Source organism: Onychostoma macrolepis, chromosome 03, assembly GCF_012432095.1.
Source record: "Onychostoma macrolepis isolate SWU-2019 chromosome 03, ASM1243209v1, whole genome shotgun sequence".
Classification (NCBI taxonomy): Eukaryota; Metazoa; Chordata; class Actinopteri; order Cypriniformes; family Cyprinidae; genus Onychostoma; species Onychostoma macrolepis.
Genome location: NC_081157.1, coordinates 19,133,749 through 19,160,572, shown reverse-complemented (window position 1 = coordinate 19,160,572; position 26,824 = coordinate 19,133,749). Strand labels below are relative to the sequence as shown.

General features: G+C 36.3%; 1 protein-coding gene across 2 annotated transcripts; it reads left to right on the top strand.

The window, feature by feature from the left end:
• Positions 1-9,823: 9,823 nt before the first annotated feature.
• Positions 9,824-19,180, top strand: aimp2 (aminoacyl tRNA synthetase complex interacting multifunctional protein 2). 2 transcript variants are annotated; one of them, XM_058771820.1, is made up of 4 exons: positions 9,824-10,018; positions 10,588-10,794; positions 16,206-16,440; positions 18,453-19,180. In XM_058771820.1, the coding sequence occupies exons 1-4, from the start codon at positions 10,004-10,006 to the stop codon at positions 18,839-18,841; spliced, it is 846 nt and encodes a 281-aa protein (XP_058627803.1). In that variant the 5' UTR covers positions 9,824-10,003; the 3' UTR covers positions 18,842-19,180. The 2 variants fall into 2 exon arrangements, with proteins under 2 accessions (XP_058627803.1, XP_058627802.1); XM_058771819.1 differs by having other exon boundaries at positions 9,825-10,126.
• Positions 19,181-26,824: the final 7,644 nt, after the last annotated feature.

The following is a 26,824-nucleotide window of genomic DNA, read 5'->3' as shown; positions in this document are numbered from 1 at the left end:
AATAAGAAGAAAATCATATTTTACCAGTACATCTCAAAAATAACTTCGGGTCAAATTTGACCCGCAACATTATGCAAGGCTTAGTAGGAATCATGAAATTTTCACAGATAATTGTTGAGATTTGTCTCCCGATATCATTTTGGTACCCCTAGCACATTTATTCAAATATCATCTGTTTTACACACTATTTTATAAAAACCACTACAGTTTTTGGTATTCTCTTGATATACTGTATTATAAATGTGTCACTTATCATCTCATTTTCATTGTAAATTAAATATGCCGGCTACCGTTATTAAGGTCTATTTATAAATAAATGTCAAGTCCACATTTTAAACAGTCATGCAGCTTTTCGCCTCCATTCTAGCTCAGTCTAATGCATAATTAACCACTGCACCAATGTCACCTCAGTTCAGTGCGACTATAATGCACATTTAATGATAATCCCATGTAATTAACTTAAGCTATGGTAAACAGTATCAAATGCATTTTATCAATAGATGTGGCCTGAGCACTTGACATCTCAGTCATGCATGGGGGCCATAAAGAAACCTCAAGAAAGAGGTGAGATCGGATGCTCTGGATTTTAGTCGGCGGTGTACCCTGGGTGGGATTATCATCTGAAACTCGACCAGGGTTTCCCAGCAAGATTTGATGAGCATATCTAATCATGGCAGTAAAAGAATGATGTAAATAAGTAATGCTGGCCAAATTTCTTTTGTCCTGCCGTGACAATTAACTGGTCTGGTGGGGTGACGGCCGTAGATAGACGCGCTGGTTCCAGCGTCTTGTGCCTGCTGTCTCTCGGCTGGTCAATAATTGATGCACCTCGCTTCATTGTCACCAAAAACTCATAGCGAGGAAGGAGTGTCAGGGTCGTCTTACTTATTAAAGGTCTCTGAATCTTTAATGGGCACCTCATCCTCCGTGATAACACACTGTTAGCGGCGATTTCACAGCTCCAGGGTGTTTGTTTCAGCTAGATGGTTTATGAAGGATGAAAAACAGTAATTACAGATTTGGATAAAGGGGATTACCTGCTGCAGGCCGTATTATTATTCAGATCTGATTCGATTTGGGCTCTCCTGAGTCCTGAAAAAGCATGAGCATCATGAAAGTTTTAAGTGTTGTGGAAGATAAAGGTTGGGTGGATTCTGCATGCCGGCGGATCATGCATTATGCAGCGTGGGCTTCTGGCCAGCGAGTCAGCTGCTATTGTTTAATGTCTGCGTAGGGTTACATGCTGACACATATGCATTATGAGAAATCTCAGCCAAGGTTGAGAATGACATCAGCTCTGATACGGGTCAGTCCACTGATGCAGGACATTATGTATGCCTTCATTCAAAATATGGAAATCATAAGATTTCTATCATAACATCATGATAAGTAAACACAAATAATTTTACTACTTTGGCTTGAGCTGATGTTGCCAACATGAAACATGAACATGAAAAACTGGCAATTTAATAGTTTCTTTATTTTTCTTTTCTTTAAAGCTGTAGTCCGTAACTTTTTTGGTTTAAAAATGATCATAAATTAATATTTGAGCAAGTACATAACCAGCCAGTATTCAAAACTATCACCTTACTTTAGCCCCATTCACAACGGTTAGCTTATAATAATGTTTTGTAATTTGAGTGGTACGGGTAGGTTTCCGCTGGAAATTTGAGCATGGCACTGCGTCATTACGTCACGTCTGTAAACATAAACAAGTTTTCCCGGCTACTAGGCTATAGCATGTGAGGATCCTACAGGTGGCGGTTCATTTATAGCCTTTTCTCACAGCAGCTGGAATAATTAAATGTATCATTTTGATGGCGGATTGTAACCCAGAAAGGATTATGTGTTTATATGAAACACATATGAATGAAATGAAATTATATTGTATTCCAGTTTTAAATGTGCTTCTGATTACAGATAGCCTTAGCATTACACAGGATTTGTATTTTAAAGAAAACCAATTCGAAAGGGAGCATAGTTTTCTTTTTGGGTTAAAAGAATTTCTTAACATGAAATTCGAATGGTATGACAATTAGATATTAGACTGTACAGAAATTGAAATCTACACGCTAATACGCTACACGCTGATACTCATTGTCACGCAATGCTGATGTTGTTAACATTAATAATTTGAGAATAAAGTATAACAATAATAATAATTTGCACGGTTAGATGTGATATGAGATAACCAATTGTTAGATTTAATGACCATTGGTAGCGCGATTTATTGTAATTCTTTTTTCCTCAGCTGTTCAGAACAAGTGTGGCAGACTTGTTACTTACTTGTTCAGATGGCAATATACGGTGAAAAATCTTATTTGGGTCATATATTCTAAGACCTGGCTAGAATCTGTGATTCCTGAGTACAGTATCCACACCGGTGCAGTGACTGACTGCCACGCATTCACCTCAAAACATTAGATTCACCCGCACTGGAGCCATGCCGGATCACAGCCAACGCAAGGAAGATAATTCCGCACAGAGCTGCAATTCCAGGTTTTCAAACAGAGATGGCGACAAAGAGGCAAAACTTGCAGACTGCAGCTTTAAATATTTCAAACAAAACATGTTTTGTTTAAAACAGTTTTGATCATTTTCAGTTTCGATTTTCCTCTGTCCTTTTTAAAAATTTTACTTTTCATTTTGTTAGTCTTTTGTAAAATCCCTTCGAGTATCAAAATACAGTTCCTAATGACATAATTCTCTAGGAAGTGACCTCATTTTTAGTGGGAAGACAACAGCACAGTCATTAGTAAGTACTGGTTTTGATTAATTCTATGATGTTTTGTGAGAAGAGTTGGTTTGTGTCACCATAAAACATTCAGTCAAGTTTAATAACATTACAGAAATCTGTATAGTAATTCAAAAGATTATTAAACTTCCTCATATAAGCTACCCTTATGAAAAAAGAAGTGTGCTTAATTGTGTTAAATGTGTACTTGTAGTGTACTTCATCTTAAAAGTATTTTTAAAATCTGTCCTTGCAGATAAAATAAAAGGACACTTAAGTGAACTTAAAGAGAGACACTTTCAAGACTGTTTTCTAAACACACTTAAGTACAGTTTTAAAAGTGCACTTTGTAATAATGTCAAATTAAAAGTTTTTAATTTAATTATTTGAACTGAAGTAGATATTCTAATTGCAACTTCATCATTACAAATGTGTAATTACAAATTACAATTAAATACATGACACACAATTTTTAATATAAATTACATTAAACTATTTTAGCTCATTTTAAATGCTTTAGCAGTACACTTTAGCCATATTTCAAAGACAACAGAAGTAATTATGAAAATACATATAGATTTACTTAAGCCCTACTTAAGTGGGTCAAAAAAGCTTTTTGAGCATTAAAAAATATATAAAAATATTAAGCTTGCTGTTCATTGTCTTGCCATTGTCTAAATAAAGAGTGTTCCTGGGCTTTTATAGAAATGCTAGAATATAAAAATACTTCCTTGAAATACAACATAAGTACATAAGCTTAAAGGTTACTACACTTTTAAAAATAAAGGTTCTAAAAGAAGGTTTTTGAAGGTTCCCCAAAGAACCTTACAGTAACAGTTCTTAAAAGAACCTTTTTTTTTTTTTTTGCTTAGTGTGAAGAAACTGATAATCTAATCTTAAAAACAATCTAATAATCTGAAGAACAATCACCCACTATAAATAATATTTTGTGGAATGTAAAAGTTCCATGGATGTTAAAGATTCTTCATGAAATCATCAATACCAATAAAGATCCTTTATTTTTGAGAGTATGTGTAACATGCATATAGCTCAAGGGTTTTGGCTTTACACATTGATCTTTGTGTCATAGAAATGCAGATATCCGATTACTTCAAAATGACGTTTCCATATAGGGCTAGATCAACTGCAGCTCATCAGTGCAATACTTTTGTTTGGATTTACCCGCCTTTGCAAAAGCAAATACATGCAAAGTGACCTATTGTCTGAGGAGCCGTAAGGGTTTTCAAAAACACATCAAGCATTTGAGCCATGAGGTTTTGCCAGTCTTGTGTTTAGGGTTTCCTTTGTGAAAAAGAAGCTTACTTTTAAAATGTACAGAAATAATATACTTTAAAAGAATATACTTAAGTGTGAACTGAATGTAATGTTTTTCAACACTTAACTGTAAACTAAAATGTATTACGTAGTTTAAATACTAAATGGAATTAGCTGAACTTTATAGTGCTGTTTGACCCACTTAAGTAGACTTGAGTACATCTTTATATGTAATTTCACAAGGGTTTGATTGGTTCATTTGTCCTTTCATTTTATTCACATTGCACATGGAATTGATTTGTTTTTCAGATTTTTAGACTGTCCTCAATGACATTTTGCAAGTGATGAAATCATATCTGTTAATTGTAGTCAATGTGTCAGCATAGTAATGACCAAAGACTGTTTCATTTCTTCTTTTTTTGCATTTGTACAAACAACTAAATAAGTCTTTCTCTTTTTTGTCATCTGAACTTCCTCTTGCTTGACCTGTTGGTTGTGGCAGTCCCAGGTCACCCATTCATGTTCTTAAGGCATTCAAATGTTGAGGAATGCTTCATTTGACAATAAAAGACCATTCAAATGTTGAGGGATACTTCATTTGATAATAAAAAACCTTGTGTTGGCATTATAGTCATCCGAATGTACACAACACAGATTACATGTGCCATGAAGATTTAGTGTAGGCCAGGAGACTGGGAAAGCAACTCTGACTAAATCGTCCATTTAGTACTGGTCAATATCAAATGCCGCACCCTTAAACATGCTAAAGCTTGCATTAACTCGATACATGTGATCAGTCGCCGCTCTAGGAGTAGTTGTGTTTATCAGAGATGCTCCGCTAGCTGCTGGAGCTCAGGCTCTGTCAAACCCTGACACAAACCAGTCACAGAACCTCGCTGAGCTCCGTTTCCCATCCTTGCTCCAGTTTCTGCATGATTGCAGGAGTCACTGTTGGGTTCAATTTCGACTCAATGGCCACCAGATCTTCTCATTACCTAACAGGGTTCTACACAACATAGCCGTCACATCTCCAGGACCTCAGCGAACAGTGAATTATTAAAGCGTAACAAGCTGTCGGGACACCGAACTCAATTGTGCGTTTTAATTAAATGTCTCCCTCTCTCGCTCCGTCTGCCTCCTTTTTGCTGACAGTGAGACGGTGGTGTTTGAGATGCTCCAGTGTTTCCCCTTGAACGGACGGGGCACATGGGAAATGGAGCGTTTTTATCTGCTCAGTCAGCATGTTGAAGTTTATTATTGCTAATGTTTTTGCAAAATGAATAATCCCTCAAATTGTACAGCTTGTTAAAGAGAGCTGTGTTATTGATTGTATTGAATGAGCACTTGTGGTGTAGTGTACTAGTTCAGGTTTGAAAGTATAAAACTATACTTTAATATAATATTCATGAAATAAAAGGCCACTTAAGCGACCTTAAAGACAGACACTTTCATGAATAAGTTTCATTATACACTTTTAAAATGTGCTCTTTGTAATAATGTCAAGTTAAAGATTGTACTTTATGGTGCATATTATATAATACTAGGGCTGCAACTAACGATTATTTTAATAATCGATTAATCTGTCGATTATTTTTTCGATTAATCGATGAATCGGATTTAAAAGCATTCATTTCCAACCCTTTATTCAAAAACAGAACTAAAATCTTTAGAAAGTGCACAAACATGTTGCTCCTTGAACATCCCTGAGCTGTTATAATAATAATAAAATAAAATAAAAATGGACTAACACAAAAAACATACACATGTATGCTTTACATCTGGGGGTGTTTTGTCTGTCGTTAGAACGGCTGTAACTGTTATGCAGTGCATAAGTGCATTAAGTGCATTATGCTTTCATCAACTTTACAGGTTATATAACTTTGATTGTAGCTATATGGGCGCTTAGTTTTTCTTGTTGTTTAATACACTTGGCCAAAATCTCAAATTAAGCGCTTATGCACATAATGCACAGGATATTTAAAACGTATATAGACAGCAAATAACTAATTCTGCTCCACTCTTCAAACACACAAAAACATTATCCTTTACTGACATAGTGTTTGAGTAAAGAAAACGCTGTACTATTCAAACACCAATTATTTATTCACCCTTGCATTGCGAAAAAGCAGAGATCTCATCTTCTCCAGGCTGTGCGGCGCGTCAATCTGAACGGAGGCGGGGTGAAGTTACGAGGTCTCGCTGAGAGCTCGATGATCCAATGGCGTTACGAAGTTTTACTGACAAGTTATTTTAATGCTTATCATTGGTTTACTATTTTTAAAACTCTCTGATTTAAAATAATAAAAACGAATTATAAGCGACTCAAGTTTGGATAATTTTTCACAGCACCTGACTGGGCTAGAGTATGGCAACTGCCATACGCAAACGCCGCCCCTGCTCCCACACCTTGGATGACTTGGGTCGCACGGATTTCTCTGCCTCCGCCATGTATCTTTCCTCTACCTCCGCTCGTTTTTTTTTTTTTTTTTTTTTTTACTTTTTTTTTTTATTTATGAGGCGCCAAACTCTGCTAGCATCCGTGCGCGAGAGAGACTGAGTGTGTTCACTCCGCTCCGCGCTCTCAACTAAAGTTTTTTATTTTTATTTTTTTTAATAATCAAACGTCTCCGCGTCGCGCGACACAACGAATCGATTATGAAATTCGTTGCCAACGCTTTTAGTAATCGATTTTTATCGATTTAATCGATTCGTTGTTGCAGCCCTATATAATACAATATAAATAACAACATAATATGATATAATTAAAGTGCATTTTGATTTGTTTATTAATCTTTTGTCATACTGTAAAGATTGACACTTATTTTGATGTGTTGACTAACATACTAAAGTACATGTGAAGTACTTGATTTTAATTTTAACTCTAGTGTGTTATTTGATATTACATTTAAAGCAAATATATTTTAAATACACTAAATTGCAGCTTCATCATAATCACTTATAAATTGAAATACATGACACACAAGTTTCTATAGAAATTGCATTCTAGTATATTTTATTAGTTTACCATAAATGATTGTTAGTACATTCAGCAGTCCATATTTTAAAGACACTAAATATAAGTCCACTTAAGTCCTACTTAAGTGGGTCAATAAACCACTCTAATGTTCAGCTAATTGCATTTAATTTACATTTAAACTATAATACATTTTCAGTTAATTGCAAATAGAATGCAGTTAATTGTCTGAAAACATTACATTCGGTTCACACTTAAGTATATATATTTTTTAAAAGTATACTATTTCCATAAGTACTCTTGTGTACTTAAGTGTAAGTTAAGTGTATAAAGTGTACCCCAGGGTTAGCATTGCCGTTTCAACTACCCTAGCAACCACCTAGCAATAAGCAATCTCTTAGCATCACCCTAAAAAACAGTTAGAACACTTTAGCAAAGCATACAACAACCACTTTTATTAGCAACCTCTTGGCATTAACCTACAAACCACAAAGTAACTTAAAAGCACTCAAACACATAGTAAAAAAGCAACACTTAGTAACATATTAGGCTTCTTAAAATCACGTAAAATACCTCAATGACACCCTAACAAACACTCCTTAGCAATCATATAGCAACACCCTGGCAACAACTCACACATTAGCAACAGCATTGACCACATTTGCATTTTGGTGGCAGGATTTCTTTAGAAAATGTAAATATCTGTACTGTTTTTCTTGTAGTAAAAGGCTGGATGGCCAAGTCTATATATTGCACATGGTGTATATAAATAGTATGAGTCCTTTTAAACACTTGAAATGTTTTAAAACACATCTGTAGGTTTACTATGTCCTGACCCTGCTGAGGTTAACCTCAACAACTCACAAACACGTAAACACAGTTCTTCTTATCACACGCGGCGTGCACACAGCGGGGCAGATCAGCAGCTCAGCAGTAAATGAGCAAACGCAGGGCTTTGGGTGGCAGAACAGATCACAGGTGTGCTGACAGAACACAGCCACTGTCCCAGAGCTGATGAGTGCCGAGACAACACACACACACACACACACACACACACACACACACACACACAGATTTACTGCACAATAACATGCACAGCAGGTTGCATGCTAAGGGAACTAGTCCTACACATGACTGAACACATCCCAGGCACATTATTCCTGTTTATGACTGTAAATCACAGACATTTGTTTGTGCTTACTGGATAAAGATTTTCAGAAATCACTCACAACTTACAAACTAAACATTTTATAGTCAATAAAATATTTTGGAACTGATTATAACTAAAAATGTCATATTAAATAATTGTCGTGTTAAATTTCTTTTCCAGGCCTGAAATGATAACAAATATGGTTTATATATAAGGTGTGTTTCTTGTTTTGAGTTGGTTGTGTTTGATATGAACTGTAAAGTGTATTGAGTACGAAGGAAGGGGTATATATATAATATAAAGGAAGTGTGTTTAGAAGTGTGCTATAGATCAAACACGTTTCAGAATCCATCAACTCAAGTCAGTGTTGCACAGAACCAGCTTCCCCTGCCTGGTGTTGTAGCGTGCTGCCCTCTGCTGGACATGAGCACTGACCTGCACTGCGGAAAGAAAGAGAGTACAAAAGCATAGTTTGGGATGGATGGATGCAGGGCCGGATTATCCATAGACGGGATTGGGCGAGTGCCCCAGGGCCATATAGGGGGGCACCAAGTGATTAAGATAATGACTAGACCTTTAAAATATTCTTCATGTTTTGTAAATATATTATTTTGCTGGAAGAGATGCAGATACATACAAAATGAACAGTTAATGATACAATATACACAAGAAATGCGATTGGGTCAGGTCGCAGTTTTGCCCCCTCCTCCCTGTCAGAGTAGATAGGAAGCATCACTTTAGCGCAAATTAAAATAAGAGAAAATATCACGACACATAGCCAGGGCTCTACAATGGAAAAGTACTATAAGGCTCTACTATCAAAAAATATTTAGGTGCACCTGTGCGACTAATCTGATCAGCATATTCGTTGTGTTTGTTGTGCACTTTAAATGTGGTCACCCTAGGGCACTACACTGTGTTAATCCGGGCCTGGATGGATGGATATACAGACAGACAGAATTTTTATTTATTTTTTAAATTAAAAATTATATACACACACACACACACACACACACATATATATATATATATATATTTATATATATGCGCTATAAAATTATTTTAAGTATAATTGTGTACAAGTGTGTAATCAAATATTTAAATATTACATAGTTAATAACAGTAATTTAACAGAAATTACTTCTGTTAAACCTCAGTGATAAATCAAAATATATAAATGTATATAATATAATATAATATAAACATAAATGTTACATATAAATATATACAAATGTGTAATTACAAGCAGCTTTGCAAAATATTTAAATATTACTAGTCCAGTGGCATAGTTAGTAGGCTGCATGTAACTACACAGAAACAAGAACACTGTAAGATAAATGTGTGACCATGAATGCTGAATATATTTAATGTTGACCCCAATATACACTGACAAATCCATAATCTTATTTACATAATTACATTTTAAAGGCCTATAAATGCATAGCCAATAAACATACAAAACAGTTATATTTCCCAAATATAATATAAAAGTACTGAATACAGTGCGTAGAGTGCGTGCATAATTTCATCCTTTACTTTTTCATATTTTGCAACAAATCTACAAAATTTTAAAATAAAACTGAGCCAATGAATTTGCTAAATCAAGTCTTTAAAGGCCTCTTATATCTATAAATTTTAAGCAATCCTAAAAATGTTCATAAAGTCAAAACAGATCCTCTGGCGTCACTGTGCGCGACCCTAGTGCTTTCATTCTCGCCGGAAATGACGTACGACGGCCTCTTCTCCACTCAGCTGCTGTTAGCTGGCTGCTAGACGGACTGTCGAGAAATCGACAAATCCCGTCAAAAACTAACATATCTGGATTGTGTGCTTTTATTTTGGCACTGGAGTGCGTTTGTCACCAGCCATCATGCCCATGTACAAGGTAAAGCCCGTCAGTCCCGGTGACATAAAGATTGATTTGCCAACCCGCATGTACAAGTTACCAAATATCCACGCGCAGGGAATGAACTGCGGAGAGCACGCGCTTCAGGTAATCGGAAACGCATTGGTTCACCATTCAAACCACACATATGAGCATAAAATCATAAAGATGCGTAAAATACACAGTCGCTTAATGCGGGATCCAGTTTGTCTGATGCAATGGATGCATGCATGCGCTTTGATTGACATCTGCAGTGCTTTGTGCTCTGGAATGAGAGGTTGGTCCTCCAGTGAGATGTTTGATTTCCTGGAATCACACTTTCAGTTTAATACACTGCAGCAACTAACAACAGCTACGACTCCCTGAGATACTTGGGAAGGAGATGGATAATACTAGAAAGGATGTTGATGATGATATGGTAATGAGATGCCTATTATTTATATCAGGGTCCACTTGCACTTAGCTATAGTTAGTTTGCTGTTTTGTAGTGAACATTTGTATGTTTGGGAAGCTATCCATGCAGATTGCATGTAAGCAGTCTCTTCTCATCTGTATCTTGTCGGTTTCAGAACGGGGAGGTGGATCCTGCTCTGAAGACGCTGGAGGAGCGACAGGATGAGGTCTTGAGAAGACTGTATGAGCTAAAGGCAACGGTCGACGGCCTGGCAAAGACCGTGACCACTCCTGACGCAGACCTGGACGCCTCCACACTGTCATGCGGACCTGCTGAGTCTGTGTTCAGAGGAACGGCAGATCTAGACTCCTTACTGGGCAAGGTGAGCCCTTACATGAGCCATTAGACAGGTTATATTTATCTTGAAGATTCAGGTATTCAGGTATTTTCCTTCAGCATCCTACTGTCAACACTAAATCAGCGTAAACATGTTAGTCCGGTTAACCTAGTTGGCTGTTAACTTATTGTTTGTGTTCTATTTCTGGTTGGCAGCCATAATTAGGCATGGGCATTATGATTAAAATCGTATATCAAGAAATAAGTAATTTTATGTCACAGACATGGTGTAAATTGTGAGGTTGTTTCTTCTGGAAATTAAGTGAAAAAATGGTTTGTTTTAAACAACATTGTAATGCCTATTTATGGATAAACCTGTTGATTAAAAACTTGTCTTGTTACTAAATTGGAATAACTAACTTTAAGACAATAACAGAAAAATATTGATATTCAGTATATTGTTTTCAGTGTAACAGGGAGAAAAATTAAGGCATTCAATTTGAACAGTATCAAAGTTAATTTACTTAATAGTATACACACACACACACACACATATATTCTAATTCATAAATATACCACATTTTCCAGAAAATAAATTGCATATGGGTCAAAATTGCATTGTTGAGAGAAAAAAAGCACAGATAAGTCTCTTCATTGTGTAAGTCACATTTATTATTGCATTCAGAAATAATGTAAAATATAGGTAAATAAAATAACATTTACAAACATTATAAACACTGTAATAATATCTTAGTTCCCCTCACTCCACAACAAAATTGGGTAAATTCAATGGCATGGAAAAGTATGTATAAAAGTATCAAACAAAAAATATAAGTATTAAACAAGCATAAATTATAGTGGCATTCATTATAAACAATATTTATTATAAATGGAAACTTTTTAATAATAATAAAAACTACCAGCACAAGGGAAATATTGCTATATATATATATATATATATATATTAATTAGTTCATATACCGCTCTCATTCAGTACCAGTCAAAATATGTGTGCTGCTTTATGCATTTTAAGTCACAGCACATTGAGCACAATACAGGTGATGAATAAATTATGTCTGATGTTCTGGAAAACACTATTGTAATAGAACTGCACTGTAAAATAATAACTATAATAGTTATATTAACTTCACACTGCAGTAGTTAAATTATGATACTTAAGTCTTAATATCTTCACTTGCAAGTGTTAAACCCTTAAGCTTTTAATTTGGCAGACAACTGCAGGGAATCCTTTTTAAGTTTGTGTGACAACAGGTTTACAAACGCTTCTCATTACAAATGTGATGAATACTGTAATCATCTGTCCACAAAAATATTGGAAATTATGCGAATGTGAAAATAAAGCGTGACTGGTGTACACTGTCTTCCAAATGCATGTTAAACTTGCAACACTTGCGAAAATTGAGTACTGCATTTAATATGAACCAGGATGCTGAAAACACTGGATCACGAGCTGCTCATGTGTAAATGAACACACACATCCCATTGAAACACGCAGTGCAACAGACTATGCTTATTTCATTAAAATACACGGCGATGTGTGTCAGAGAGAAAAGAGAGCGAGAAAGTGCAGCAGGTACCAGTGTACCGATACCACAGAAAATAAGTAGTGAAACCATCTCAAATATTTCAGTTTCAATATTTTTGACTTCCATATTAAATACTTTACAAATGAGAAGTATTTCATCTCAGTTGACTTTTATTTGAAAATGGACGGATATTAACCAAAACATGAGATTCATAGAGACGATGTGATAAATTTGGTGTTTGTTTGAAAATAGCTTTACATTTTGTGACACAAATATTATAAAACTAGTGCTGTCAAACGATTAATTGCATCCAAAATAAGTTTTTGTTTACATAATATACAGGTGCATGTCAATAAATTAGAATGTCGTGGAAAAGTTCATTTATTTCAGTAATTCAACTCAAATTGTGAAACTCGTGTATTAAATAAATTCAATGCACACAGACTGAAGTAGTTTAAGGGTGAATCCCATTTCTCTGTCTTACCCCTTCCCCTTAGTTTTGCGCGTTCACGTGAGTGTAAGGACTATCCCAATTCTCGTTTTGATCGAGGGGTAGGGCTAAGGGAGAGTGGTAGATACCCCTTAAAACCAAGCATTTTCGCGAGCTTGCTTGAAACCAAGGGGTACCCAGAACACACTGCGCAACCGGCAACAATGGCGGCCAGATCATCAAGTATTCAAGTATTTTCGGCTTAAATCATTTATTTAAAAATTACGACAGTCTTGTTTTGTGCTCCTGTACATATATATTTGCAACCATGTTCTTAATTGAAACGTTTTAAAAAATCGCTAGATTGCTACGCTAACGTTACATTGCTGATTTGCACAACAGTCCCGCAGACTAGCCTTGAATGGACTCCATGCATGTCTACAGTTTTAACAAGTTTGTAAAACGATCCAAAGTTTGTGATCAACATTTGTCGGCTCTGGTGACGTAGCAGCCAGCTAGCGACGGTGTATGATGACGTAACTGTAACCAAGTGGTGTCTCATTTCATAGGGGTATGTAAGACGAAGGGGAAGGGGTATGACAGAGAAATGGGATTCACCTAAGTCTTTGGTTCTTTTAATTGTGATGATTTTGGCTCACATTTAACAAAAACCTACCAATTCACTATCTCAACAAATTAGAATACTTCATAAGACCAAAAAAAAACAACAACTTTTAGTGAGTTGTTGGCCTTCTGGAAAGTATGTTCATTTACTGTATCTGTACTCAATACTTGGTAGGGGCTCCTTTTGCTTTAATTACTGCCTCATTTCGGCAGTCAAGCACACCAACACCATGGTCATTTAACCAACTTTTGGTGCTTTTGGCAGTGTGGGCAGGTGTCAAATCCTGCTGAAAAATGAAATCAGCATCTTTAAAAAGCTGGTCAGCAGAAGGAAGCATGAAGTGCTCCAAAATTTCTTGGTAAACGGGTGCAGTGACGTTGGTTTTCAAAAAACACAACGGACCAACACCAGCAGATGACATTGCACCCCAAATCATCACAGACTGTGGAAACTCAACACTGGACTTCAAGCAACTTGGGCTATGAGCTTCTCCACCCTTCCTCCAGACACTAGGACCTTGGTTTCCAAATGAAATACAAAACTTGCTCTCATCTGAAAAGAGGACTTTGGACCACTGGGCAACAGTCCAGTTCTTCTTCTCCTTAGCCCAGGTAAGACGCCTCTGATGTTGTCTGTGGTTCAGGAGAGGATAACTGTAGCCAAATTCCTTGACACGTCTGTGTGTGGTGGCTCTTGATGCCTTGACCCCAGCCTCAGTCCATTCCTTGTGAAGTTCACCCAAATTCTTGAATCGATTTTGCTTGACAATCCTCATAAGGCTGCGGTTCTCTCGGTTGGTTGTGCATCTTGTTCTTCCACACTTTTTCCTTCCACTCAACTTTCTGTTAACATGCTTGGATAGAGCACTCTGTGAACAGCCAGCTTCTTTGGCAATGAATGTTTGTGGCTTACCCTCCTTGTGAAAGGGTGTCAATGATTGTCTTCTAGACAACTGTCAGATCAGCAGACTTCCCCTTGATTGTGTAGCCTAGTGAACCAAACTGAGAGACCATTTTGAAGGCTCAGGAAACCTTTGCAGGTGTTTTGAGTTGATTAGCTGATTGGCATTTCATCATATTCTAATTTGTTGAGAGTGAATTGGTGGGTTTTTGTTAAATGTGAGCCAAAATCATCACAATTAAAAGAACCAAAGACTTAAATTCAATGCACACAGACTGAAGTAGTTTATTTAATACACGAGTTTAACAATTCGAGTTGAATTACTGAAATAAATGAACTTTTCCACGACATTCTAATTTGAGATGCACCTGTATGTGTGTACTGTGTAAAGTAAAACATTTCAGAAGTGTTTTGTTTTAATTTTGATGATTAGAGCTTACAGCTCATGAAAGTCAAAAATGCAGTATCTCAAAATATTTACATTTGAGTTTCATTAAATGAACATCCCTACAGTATAAATTCCAGGTATCTCTTGTTCTTTGAAACCACAATAATAGGGAAGACTGCTGACTTAGCAATGGTCCAGAAGACAATCATTGACACCCTCCACAAAGAGGGTAAGTCACAGAAGGTCATTACTGAAAGGTGTGGCTGTTCACAGAGTGCTGTATCAAAGCATATTAAATGCAAAGTTGACTGGAAGGAAGAATTTGGATAGGAAAAGATGCACAAGCAACAGGGATGACCTCAAGCTTGAGAATACTGTCAAGCAAAGCCAATTCAGCTGGAGTCAGTCCATCAAGAGTCATCACGCTCAGACGTCTTCAGGAAAAGGGCTATCAAGTCACTTCTGAAACCAGAAACAACGTCAGAAGCATCTTACCTGGGCTGTGGAGAAAAAGAACTGGACTGTTGCTCAGTGGCCCAAAGTCCTCTTTTCAAATAAAAGACAATTTTGCATTTCATTTGGAAATCAAGGTCTTGAGTCTGGAGGAAGACTGGAGTCGCACATAATCCAAGCTGCTTGAAGTCCAGTGTGAAGTTTCTGATGTCAGACATGATTTGGGGTGCCATGACGTCTGCTGGTGTTGCTCCATTGTATTTCAAGTCCAAAGTTAATGCATTCGTCTACCAGGAGATTTTGGAGTACTTTATGCTTCTATCTGCTGACAAGCTTCATGGAGATGCTGATTTCCTTTTCCAGCAGGACTTTAGCACCTCCCCACAGTGCCAAAACCACTTCCAAGTGGTTTGCTGACCATGATATAACTGTGCTTGATTGGTCAGCCAACATGCCTGACCTGAACCCCATATGCAATCTATGGGATATTTTCAAGAGAAAGATGAGAAACAGTCGTTCCAACAATACAGACGAGCTGAAGGCTCAATAGTGCCTCAGCAGTGCCACAGGCTGACCGCTTCCATGCCACACCTCACTGATGCTGGAGTTTGTGCTGAAGGAGCCCCGGCCAAGTATTGAATGCATAAATGAAGATACTTTAAAGAATCTTAGGAAATATTCTAATATTTTGACATGCTGGATTTTTGACTTTCATGAGTTGTAAGCTCTAATCATCAAAAATTAAAAAAAAAAAACTTAATGTTTTACTTTCGTATACACTAGATTAATTACATGCAAAGTTTCACTTTTTGAAAAATAAAAAGAAAGAAAAATAACTTTTTCACAATATTAAAACACTTTTTAAGATGCACCTGTATATTATGTAAACAAAAACTTTTATTTTGGATGTAATTGTTTGAAAGCACTATATAAAACTGATTGTTCAGACTCTGTAAGTTGTGATCAAACACTATTTTAAGGTTCACGCATACACATGCACCTCAGCTGAATTCCATATCAATGTGGCATGTTACAATGTTTGCTCGTTCATCTGGTAAACAGCTTGATGTACTCACTGTTAAATCTTACTGAATTGTTCCTGGTTGTCCTCCAGGACCTGGGTGCGCTGAGAGACATCGTGATTAATGCCAACCCTGCCCATCCTCCTCTGTCCCTGCTGGTTCTTCATGGTCTGCTATGCCAGCGCTACCAGGTGCTCTCCAGTGTGCATGTGCACTCCTCTGTGAGCACTGTGCCTCCTCCGCTGCTCTCCTGCCTGGGCCCACGGCACATAGAAAGCTACGCCCGCCAGCGCTTTCAGCTCGGCTTCACTCTCATATGGAAAGATGGTGAGAGGGTAAAAAGAGAGCAGCACTAAGGTTTACCAGAATGCGTTTTCCCGGAGGGCCACTGTATCTTGTGCATTCAAGGAATCATGGTTCTCTTGTATGCCAAGTGTGAAACTGATCTGCTTAACACTCCTCTAGAGTATGTGTGAAGATGTCATGCTAAATGTGTAAGACTCAACTAGGAAAGAGGCCAAAATGAGTAGCTTGAAAAGCTTTTGTGGAGGTGTCATTTGAAATGCAACACTTCAGAATGCCTGGAAACTGAGTGGAACTGAATTTGAAGGTGTTTTTGGTGTGCAGTGAGGTCTGATTAACTAAAAATTGCCAGTTTTGGAACAGATGAAATCTTGGGTTTCCATCAGAAGTTTGGAGACATGGAAATCAAAATTAGTGGGATTTCAGCATTGAAAAAAAGTAAACTATCTTTCAGAAGTTTGGGTTTGTATTTGTAAATTATGCTCACCAAGGCTGAATTTATTTGATCAAAAATACAGTAAATTATGTAGTATTGGTTAATTTTACAATTTAAAACTGCTTTGTTTTATTATATTTAATATATGAAACCATGATCTGCACTAGCAGCACAAATCACAAACATATTGGTTCAGGGCATTGAATAATTCAATCCCTCAACACACTTTTTAAATCATTAATTATATTGACGTCATTATTCATTAACCAGTGTTAAGTCTCTAAATACTAGTGCTGTCAAACAATTAATTGCATCCAAAATAAAAGTTTTTGTTTACATAATGTATAAACATTTATTTTGATGCGATTAATTGTTTGACAGCACTTGTAAGCACATACATTCCATTCAAATGCTGGTCAATTCCCATTTGTATATAGCACATATTGCTTCATCTACCGATATATTACATCTTGATTAAACCTGACTATGGCTATAACATGAATCGTAGAGGATCCCATATTTATAACCGTTAAACAGTTTAAAAAATAGTTAATAGTTAGACAATCACCAACATTAACTACCCCAATTAAAAATCAAAATAACTTAACAATGGACAATGATTAAAGTGATTAAAGGTACACACTCCACAAAATATTAAAATTGATTCGAGCAGTTATATCTCATTAAAGAAAAACAGAAAAATTGAATTCCTCATTCATTCAATGAATTATTCAACTCACTGAAGCCGAAACGTTTTTTTTCTTTTTTTTTTTCTTTTTTTTTTTTCTGCTGGTGATAAATGTAAAATCAAACTTTTTTTGTAATTAAATAGACTGACCCAACAAAATAAAGTATTAAGTGACAAAAGAGCATTTTTTGGAATCACATCTATTTTATTATATTTGAAATTTATTCCTGTGATCAAAGCTTAATTTTCAGCATTATCACTCCAGTCTTCAGTGTCACATGATCCTTCAGAAGTCACTCTAATATGCTGATTTGCTGCTCAAGACACATTTCTTATCATGCTTCATATTTCTGTTGAAATATAATACCTTTTTTCAGTATTCTTTGAGTGGTGTTAAGCAGATTCTGACTGTAATGCTATAATGCTAAAAAAAAAAAAGAGAATCCTTGGACGCTTCACAGAGCGCTTGCACAGATGTCTGTTCTCTGTGCTGCTGGTACTGCAGGAAAACTGGTGTTACATTTTTAAAATGTCAGTATCAATGTGGTACAGAAGTACGGGTGCTTTTGGCACCACTAGATTTGATTGTGAATGGTGGGTGTTTATACCTGCCAGACGTGTTGTTTGTAAGGTGGTGGACAACTCCTCCTGAAACTATTTGGCTTCCAGTCAACAACAACAAAAAAGCTGAAAAGAAGGGTGCATTGATTTAAAGGCGGAGCAGGCTATCATACTTTGATCAACAATTACAAAGACAAACTTTTTTTTTTTTTGTAATAATGTGCACTGATGAATTGTGCACAATTAAACAAAAGTTTTTGTTTCTCTTTCTGGAAAGAAAAAAACAAAACACTTTTTTGTTTTTTTTCCAGATATTTGGACATGCTAATTGTTGTATCTTTTTCCGTTCAGTGTCAAAGCTGCAGATGAAGTTCAACACACAGAGCATGTGCCCGATCGAGGGGGAGGCCAACGTCGCCCGCTTTCTCTTCCGTCTTTTGGGTGCCGAACCCCAGGACCCGGTCGCTGCCACGCAGATGGACTTCTGGATCGACATGGCAGTTTTCCAGCTGGCCGAGGGGGGCAATAAAGAACGGGCGGCCGTGCTGAGGTCACTAAACTCGGCTCTGGGACGTTCGCCGTGGCTACTGGGTCAGGAGTTCTCTCTCGCTGATATAGTGTGTGCCTGCTGCGTCCTGCGGGCCGGCCAGACCGCCTCTGCACCTGCTAACGTACAGCGCTGGCTCAAGGCCTGCCAGAACCTGGGCCACTTCGACTGCGTGTACCCGTTACTACAGTGATGAGAGCTGGGAGATCAGTGCAGGTCGCACTCCGGAAACTGAAACACCACAGTAAATTATATCATGAAAAGGGAAATGCAATGTGACATCACCAACCAAATGTAACCTGTTCTGCCATCAAACACTGTCACATCCCAGAATCCAGTGTTAACTGAGCTCAGGTCTGTAATATAGAATGTTTAGAAATGATGTCAAGTTGATGTTTGAACTGGAGGCGATCTGAAACTGATCCCAGGCCAGGGTCATAGATGCAAACACTCAGAGAGAGGGCATTTGGGATAATGATACTGTAAACACAACTCCCTCCCGCCTTGTGCCTAATAAAACGTTGTACTAGGAGATGTTGTCTGTTGTTGTTGCATAATCTATCGGGTGTTAAATGAAGCGTTTGAAATGTGAACCCAAGGACCTACTGGTATGTGACGGTATGAGAGGTGATACTTTGTAGCGTCTTTTTCTTAAAACCTATTAAACATTTTCACTTCGGGTTAGACGTTTACGGATTGATTCCTCCCCTGCTAAAAATGTAATACTTTACACAAGAATGCATTAAGTAGATCAAAAGTGACAGTAAAGACATGTTACAAATATTTCTATTTCATTCTTTAAAAATTCTCACAATTTTAACTCTTTTCAGCAATGATAAAAATAAGACCTGTTTCTTGAGCAGCAAATCATATTAGAATGATTTCTGAAGGATCATGTGACACACAAGACTGAAAATGCTGAAAAATCAACTTTAACATCACAGGAATAAATTGTATTTTAAAATACAATACAATATAAAACAGCCATTTTAAATTTTAATGATATTTTACTGTTTTACAAAAGACCAACTACAACTTACCGACCCAACGTTTGAATAGTAGTGTAGCTTTCAGCTTAACTTCATTAGACCGAGCGAAGTAATTGTAGAAAACTAGATTTTTATGTAGAATTATAAAAAAGTGAGCATTAGGCTAAATGGGATTTGATGTATTACAACTAAAAAGGCCCAATCAAAGAGGCTGTAATACATGATGTAACCTGTGGATGGCAGCACCATCCTCAACAACTCAAACCGCTGAGTTTTCAGTTCATTTCCCTAATAGGCAAAATCGTTTTAATTTCACAGCTCTCAGCTCTTACCTCCACTCACACGGGAAAGAATTCACACCCTGTATAGCTCAAATGACACTTTAACAAGGTGAAAGGTTTAAGCAATAATTGGGATTCTAAATCGAACCCAGAATGTTACCACATACGTTCAGAGTGAATTAGGTTAATAAGAATATGCATTGAATCACTAAGCACAGTATACACATAATACACAGATTTAAGCTGATATGATTGTAGTTCCAGGATCTACAAGGATGCTGATCCGGGAACTTGCCCTGCTTGATAAAATCACAGTTGTCTCTAGCCTCTTCACTGACAGCTAAACAAATTGTATCACATTATGTTGTTTACAGTTGTATGACACTGACCTTTACAGCAGATGATAACACAGGCCAGTTATTACATTAGATAGTTGTACAATCATATTGCTTTTTTCCCCCTTAATAAAGAACATTTGTTTGTTTTTCACTGAAGTGCTCATTTCCAAGCTAAAGAGGTTAAAGAATCGATGATATTATCAGCCTGGCGTTGATAAAGCTGACATCAATTTTCTCTCTCATGTTAATTAGAAAATTCCCTATAACGCCTTGAGGGATGTGTCACAATACTCAAACCGTCTGTAAAGGTATGGTATGTTTTTAGTTGAGTTATTACGCCTAGAGGTCTTGACAGCTGTGCTCAAGACGCTTTTATTTACATGATAGCTGTTGTGGAATATAATGGGATTCATATCTGCAGGCGAGGGTTAAAAACATGCTTTGATTTCACTAACAGCACTCATCAGTGATGTTACTTGAGGGCTTAAAACTAGACTCACTTAAGTCATGTATTTCAAATTATTTGAGAAATATCCGATTTATGGATTTGGGAAACTCTCTCTCAGAATGTTCTTCTTCCCGAAACAGAGCTGTTGGATAATCAGTTTATACGCTATATCTTTTTTTGATCCTTTGTTTAATCATAGTCATTAAAATAACCATAATGTGGATGATTAGATGAATATGTACATGCAATATTTTCATGTAACGTATTTAGTTCTCATTGTGCCACAATGAAGCTACAGTATAATAATCTCGATTTTACATTTCTTTTACTGACCAGCACCCATAACAGATCATTATTAGATTAGATTCACATTCATTGTCATTGTCCCAGAGTACAGTACAAAGACAATGAAACACATTTTAGTTGCATAGCAACCATCTGTTATGCCAGGGACTGTAACTTCTGGCAGAAGGCTGTACACTTGTGAATATGCTTGATAAAATAATATTAAGATGAAAATTTGTGTTCTTAAAATTCTTTTCAAATATAATAGTAACCCCGCAAAATTATTTGGACTCATTATTGACACTTCTTGCATGAGATAATGAAAACAAGTGGCATAAATTGTGCAGATAATACTTTGTTAATGCTGTTACATTTACATGTGGCTTAGGTGTCCAAAAATATTTTCGGGACCACTGTTTACTTTATATTTTTGTACTACCATTCAAAAGTTTGGGGTCAGTAAGATTTTTTTTTCTTTTGAAAGAAATTAAATCTTTAATTCAGCACAGATGCATTAAATGTAATGGAAAAATTACAATAAAAGTATTTAGTAGCTAGCAAAACTGTTTTCAACATTAGTAATAAGAATTATTTCTTGAGCAGAAAATCAGTATATTAGAATGATTTCTGAAGAATCATGTGACTCTGAAGACTGGAGTAATGATGCTGAAAATGCAGCTTTGCGTCACAGGAATAAATGACATTTTAACAGATATTAAAATAGAAAACAGTTATGTTAAATTGTAATAATATTTCACAGTATTACTATTTTATTGCATTTTTTTCAGCCTTGGTGAGCACAGGAGATCAAATAAACCTACCGACCCCAAACATTTGAACAGCAGTGTGTCTCAGTATTTGTAACAGCAAACATAATGTAAAACCCATATGCAGATGGAATGTCAGTTCTGTCCTTCATGCATTGGTCAAGATAAAATATGCACAGAACCTTCTTTCAGCGAGTGCTTTCGAAAAATAATGCCATAGAAAGGTCAGAGTGCTGACATTTGTTGTGTTGGTCCACTTGTCAGACAATGCGGCCTCTCCTCAAAGAGCATCATGCTCAACCTGCAGCTATAATTGGTGTTAACATCATGTTTTCAGGCTTATTTCACACCTACCACTCCTCAGTTACCACAGATGCATCCTGGCAGCATAATCTCAAGTGTTTTAATTTACACGGCATACATCAATATACAGCTGTGAAGACACATGGGGTTTGTCTGTGGCTATGTTGTTCAAAAGGTGAAATAAAGGCAATAACATATTAGAAGAGTTTGTGTTGTCATCATCTGTTTAAGTTACTATTACTATTGCTTATACTTGGTTTAGGTCCCCCCATACCCCAGCTCTAGGTATTAAACTACAATGTGTAACTCATCCCACACAGTTTGTGATTAAGGCATGAATGACACCTCAAATCATGTAGCATGCTGAGGAGAGGTGTGCTATTGCTTCTCTATCCAATCAAGTGACCAAAAAATTCCCATAGACTTACACCAAAGGATGCACTTGTGTCATATCTAGACAGAATATCATAGAGACTTGGAGGTGGGCTCTTTTGATTGGGCCAATGAGTAACCACTTAGCAACCACCAGAACACCTTAGCAACACCCTAGCAACTGCAAAGCAATACGCTAAAAACCTTGCACAGCATCTTAGCAACTCCCTGGCCACCACCCAGATTGTCTTAGCAACTGCATAACAACATGCTAAAACACCTTGCATGTCAGTTTTGCACTGGCTCACACAACATACTTTATTTTTTTTAATTTTTTTTAACAAAGTTTAGTTTTATATTTATTCTATTCTATTCTATTCTGTTCTGTTTCAATTTTCCAAACTGCTTGTCCATTTGTAGGTTCTCAGGAATATTGAAGCCTATTCTATTCTATTCTATTCTATTCTATTCTATTCTATTCTATTCTATTCTATTCTATTCTATATTTTCCAAATTTCTTGTCCTATGTAGGTCCCAGGAATACTGAATCCTATTCTATTCTATTCTATTCTATTCCCAATTTTCCGAACTGTTTGTCCTATGTATGTTCTCAGGGATGGTGGAACCTCTTCTCTTCTCTTCCCTTCCCTCTCTTCTCTTCTCTTCTCTTCTCTTCTCTTCTTCTCTTCTCTTCTTCTCTTCTCTTCTCTTCTCTTCTCTCTTCTCTTCTCTTCTCTTCTCTTCTCTTCTTCTCTCTTCTCTTCTCTCTCTCTTCTCTTCTCTTCTCTTCTTCTCTTCTCTTCTCTCTCTTCTCTTCTCTTCTCTTCTCTTCTCTTCCAAACAGCTTGTCCTGTGTAGGTTCTTCGGAATGCTAAAGCCTATTCTATTCTATTCTATTCTTAATTTTACAAACTGCTTGTCCTAAGTAGGTTCTCAGGGATTCTGTAGCCTATTCTATTCTATTCTATTCTATTCTATTCTATTCTATTCTATTCTATTCTATTCTATAAACTGTTTGTCATGTGTAGATTCCCAGGGATGCTTAAGGCTATCGTATTATATGAATTCAGTTCAATTCTATTCTATTCTATTCTATTCTATTCTATTCTATTCTATTCTATTATTTTCCATTTTTAAGCTGCTTGTCATATGTAGGTTAAAACAATGTTTTTTGTTATACAAAATATGACTACTAAATCAACAAACAAGTCAAAAATATGCAAAGTGTAGAAAAACACACGGGTAATCAGAAACATCATGTAAACCTATTTTTTCCCCCATCTTTTGAACAGAGTGTAGGGAACCAGCTAGCTGTGAATAGATCCTTTCCATTTGCTTGCTATTGATGAAGTCCTGTGTTCATCTCCATCAGCCCAATCAGTGTGTCTGCAGTCAGGGTGCTCTGAGTGCTCCAGCCTGATTCCAGCCACACATTCTCCATTGATCCACGGGGCTGATCACACACTCATCTGGGGGTCCGGCTCATTTTCTTAGGTACTCCACCTCCACCATACTTAGTATTACACTATAAATATCAAAAACACTCTCCAGTCTCAAATGGTAACAGCACACCCGCACCTCTGTGTCTATATTATGACGTGTTCACAGAGAAACATTCATATTGCTAATGGATTTAGTGGCTTCCATGTTCAATAGTGCAATGTTTGTGTAAAATGTGTTAAGCTAACAAACAACCGGCTGCTGTCGTAAGGTTTCCCAGGAGAGACTTAATAATCGTTTTACTCTGAGGGTCCAGGTGGACTAGATTGAAGGAGAACATATTTATCAGGTACTTGACGCAAACTCAGTAAACAATCGCTTTTTAATGTCTCCCAAAGAGGATCTATTTGATTGTCCTTCTGAGAACTCAGAGGATTCAGAGAACTGTTTCATCAGCGCATGTTGCTTTAACTGCTGGTCAAATGACTGCTGGCCTGAAGGATGGTATTATTGGTTTATTTCTCTGATGTAAGGCCACTAATCAAATAGGTACCATGGTACTTCCATGCTAATTTAAACATGTATTATTGAATGCTTGGAAGTTTCTTGGAGAACCTATTTTATTCATAAATAGAGTAAGTATTCAGTACCATGGTACAGTATATATCAAAGTACCATGGTATCACAATCTAATACCATCAATTCCATTGTACCTTTTTAAGGGTATTTTTGGATGTACCATCAGTTTGTATACTGATGAGAAAAATATTATGATATAGTATTTGTTTTCCTGGGTATGATTTTCATAAATAATAAAGCTGAACATTTTAAATTAAATAAAAGTGTGTGGAGATCTGAGGAAAAATAATTTACACATAAACAATAAAAAGTCTTATTATTGCTTCAAGTGGCCATCTGATAACAATGGAAAAACATCCCTTCCCTTATTAACAGACAATTTGTGCTTTTAAATAATGTAAATGAATGATTACAGTGCTGTAATCCATAATCAGTAGCAAATTTTAGAAATAATAAGCAGGTCTGTGTCAGATTTTTTAAGCACCAGTTACTGTATTACTGATGATGATGAAATCATCCATCCATCCATCCGTCCGTCCGTCCGTCCGTCCGTCCGTCCATCTATTTTCCAAACTGCTTGTACTGTAGGGTCACAGGTGATGAAATCACTTCTGGTCAGGCCCGTAGCCAGCTATGAGGTCATCGAGGTCCGAACCTCGGTAAATTTTTCATGTTCAAAAATAAAATTTGTTCTCTGAATGACCAATTTGCTATTAAACTCCTCATATGTCTGTATGTATAATTCAGTTTAGACAGTTTGCAAGAATGTTTAGCGTCCGTGGTATGAAAATGATCGCTGCGAGACTGGCGGAGTGAACGAGGCTTGAGAGAGTTGCGAGTGAGGACGCGAGCGCAGTCTCCGTGTTGCCAAATCCAGCTAATATGCACGTTTTTGACTTGTCTTTCCCACTTAATTTGACACTTTAGAAAGTTAATAATGTAGGACCTTGCGGTTTAGGGTCAGCGATATCTTTATCTTATCTTATTTGCAAAAGATTTGTAATATATTCAGTTTATTTTTATTTACTGATGGGCTTTTGCTCATTTTAATAGCAATATCTGGCAACACTGCATCGCAGTAATCACCAGTAATCAAAAAAGCCCATTTCTGACATAGCCTACCCTACAACATTCGATAAGGGAAACGCAAAAAAAATAAAAATAAAAAAACATTCATATTATCTGTCAGAAACGTTATCAACGCTGTCAAAAACAGTAGCATTTAACACTAGTGCAGAGATCTGTAGAAAAAGTAGGTTACAGAATAAAATGAAATATGCAAACACTATGAAGAAGTATATGCCAAGTCATTCGGTATAGTAGTTAAATTTTCACAAATCATGCTATAAACATTTATAAGAGCACTAGACAAAGTTATCAGCTACACAGCAATAGTTATAAATAAAAACTATAACAGTATTGTTGCATGTATAATAAACAACTGATAAAATTATCCACCCCATAACTATTGAAAAGTATTAACAAATTTTGATGCAATAAATAGGGTATGATTTAAAAATTAAAATCCCTCCAAAACAGAGAAAACTTCTTTCTTTCACAAAAATTTCTGTCTATTTTAAAGTGTTAATAGTGTATAATGAGTTGTATATATAGGGGTTATTATAGCACAATTCTATAATAAGAGGTTATTATAGCATCCAATCTCCCCTCAACCATCCCCCCATCCGGACCTCACTAATTTTTAAAGCCTGGCTACGGCCATGCTTCTGGTAGCCTAAAAAAAAATCTCTATATGAAAAAAAGACATATGAAGAGTTCAGATGCAAAAGCCTCTAAGTGTCGTTTGAAATTTTCTGCTAAAATTAGCATTTTTATCCATATGTTTATGTTCAGTTATTTCACTTAAATAGCAATGAAAAGAACCTGTTCATTGCCATTAAAGTGAAATTGCTGAACCTACACATAGGAGCCTGATAAAAAAATGCTCTTTTTAGAAGAAAATTTCAAACGGCACTTGGAGGCTTTTGCATCTGAACTCTTCATATACTGTATTAATATTAGTCAATATTTTTACTTGTATTTATAATAAATCTTTTCAAATATTTTCTGGAATAAAACCTCCAATGTCATATTTTGTAAAACATCATTAGTCAGTTTAACATAACAATATTAGTTATGGCTGCATTTATAATTAATGTAGCCTATTAAATTTCACAAAACTCATCTGCCAATATTTTACAATAATAACAGATTATACACTGTAAAAAGTGATAAGTTGACTTAACTTAAAACAATTGAGGAAACCCGTTGCCTTAAAATTATTAAGTAAATAATAATAGTAAAAGAAAAGTTAAGTGAACTTGACAATTGACTTTTTTAAAATTATTATTTACTTAATAATTTTAAGGCAACG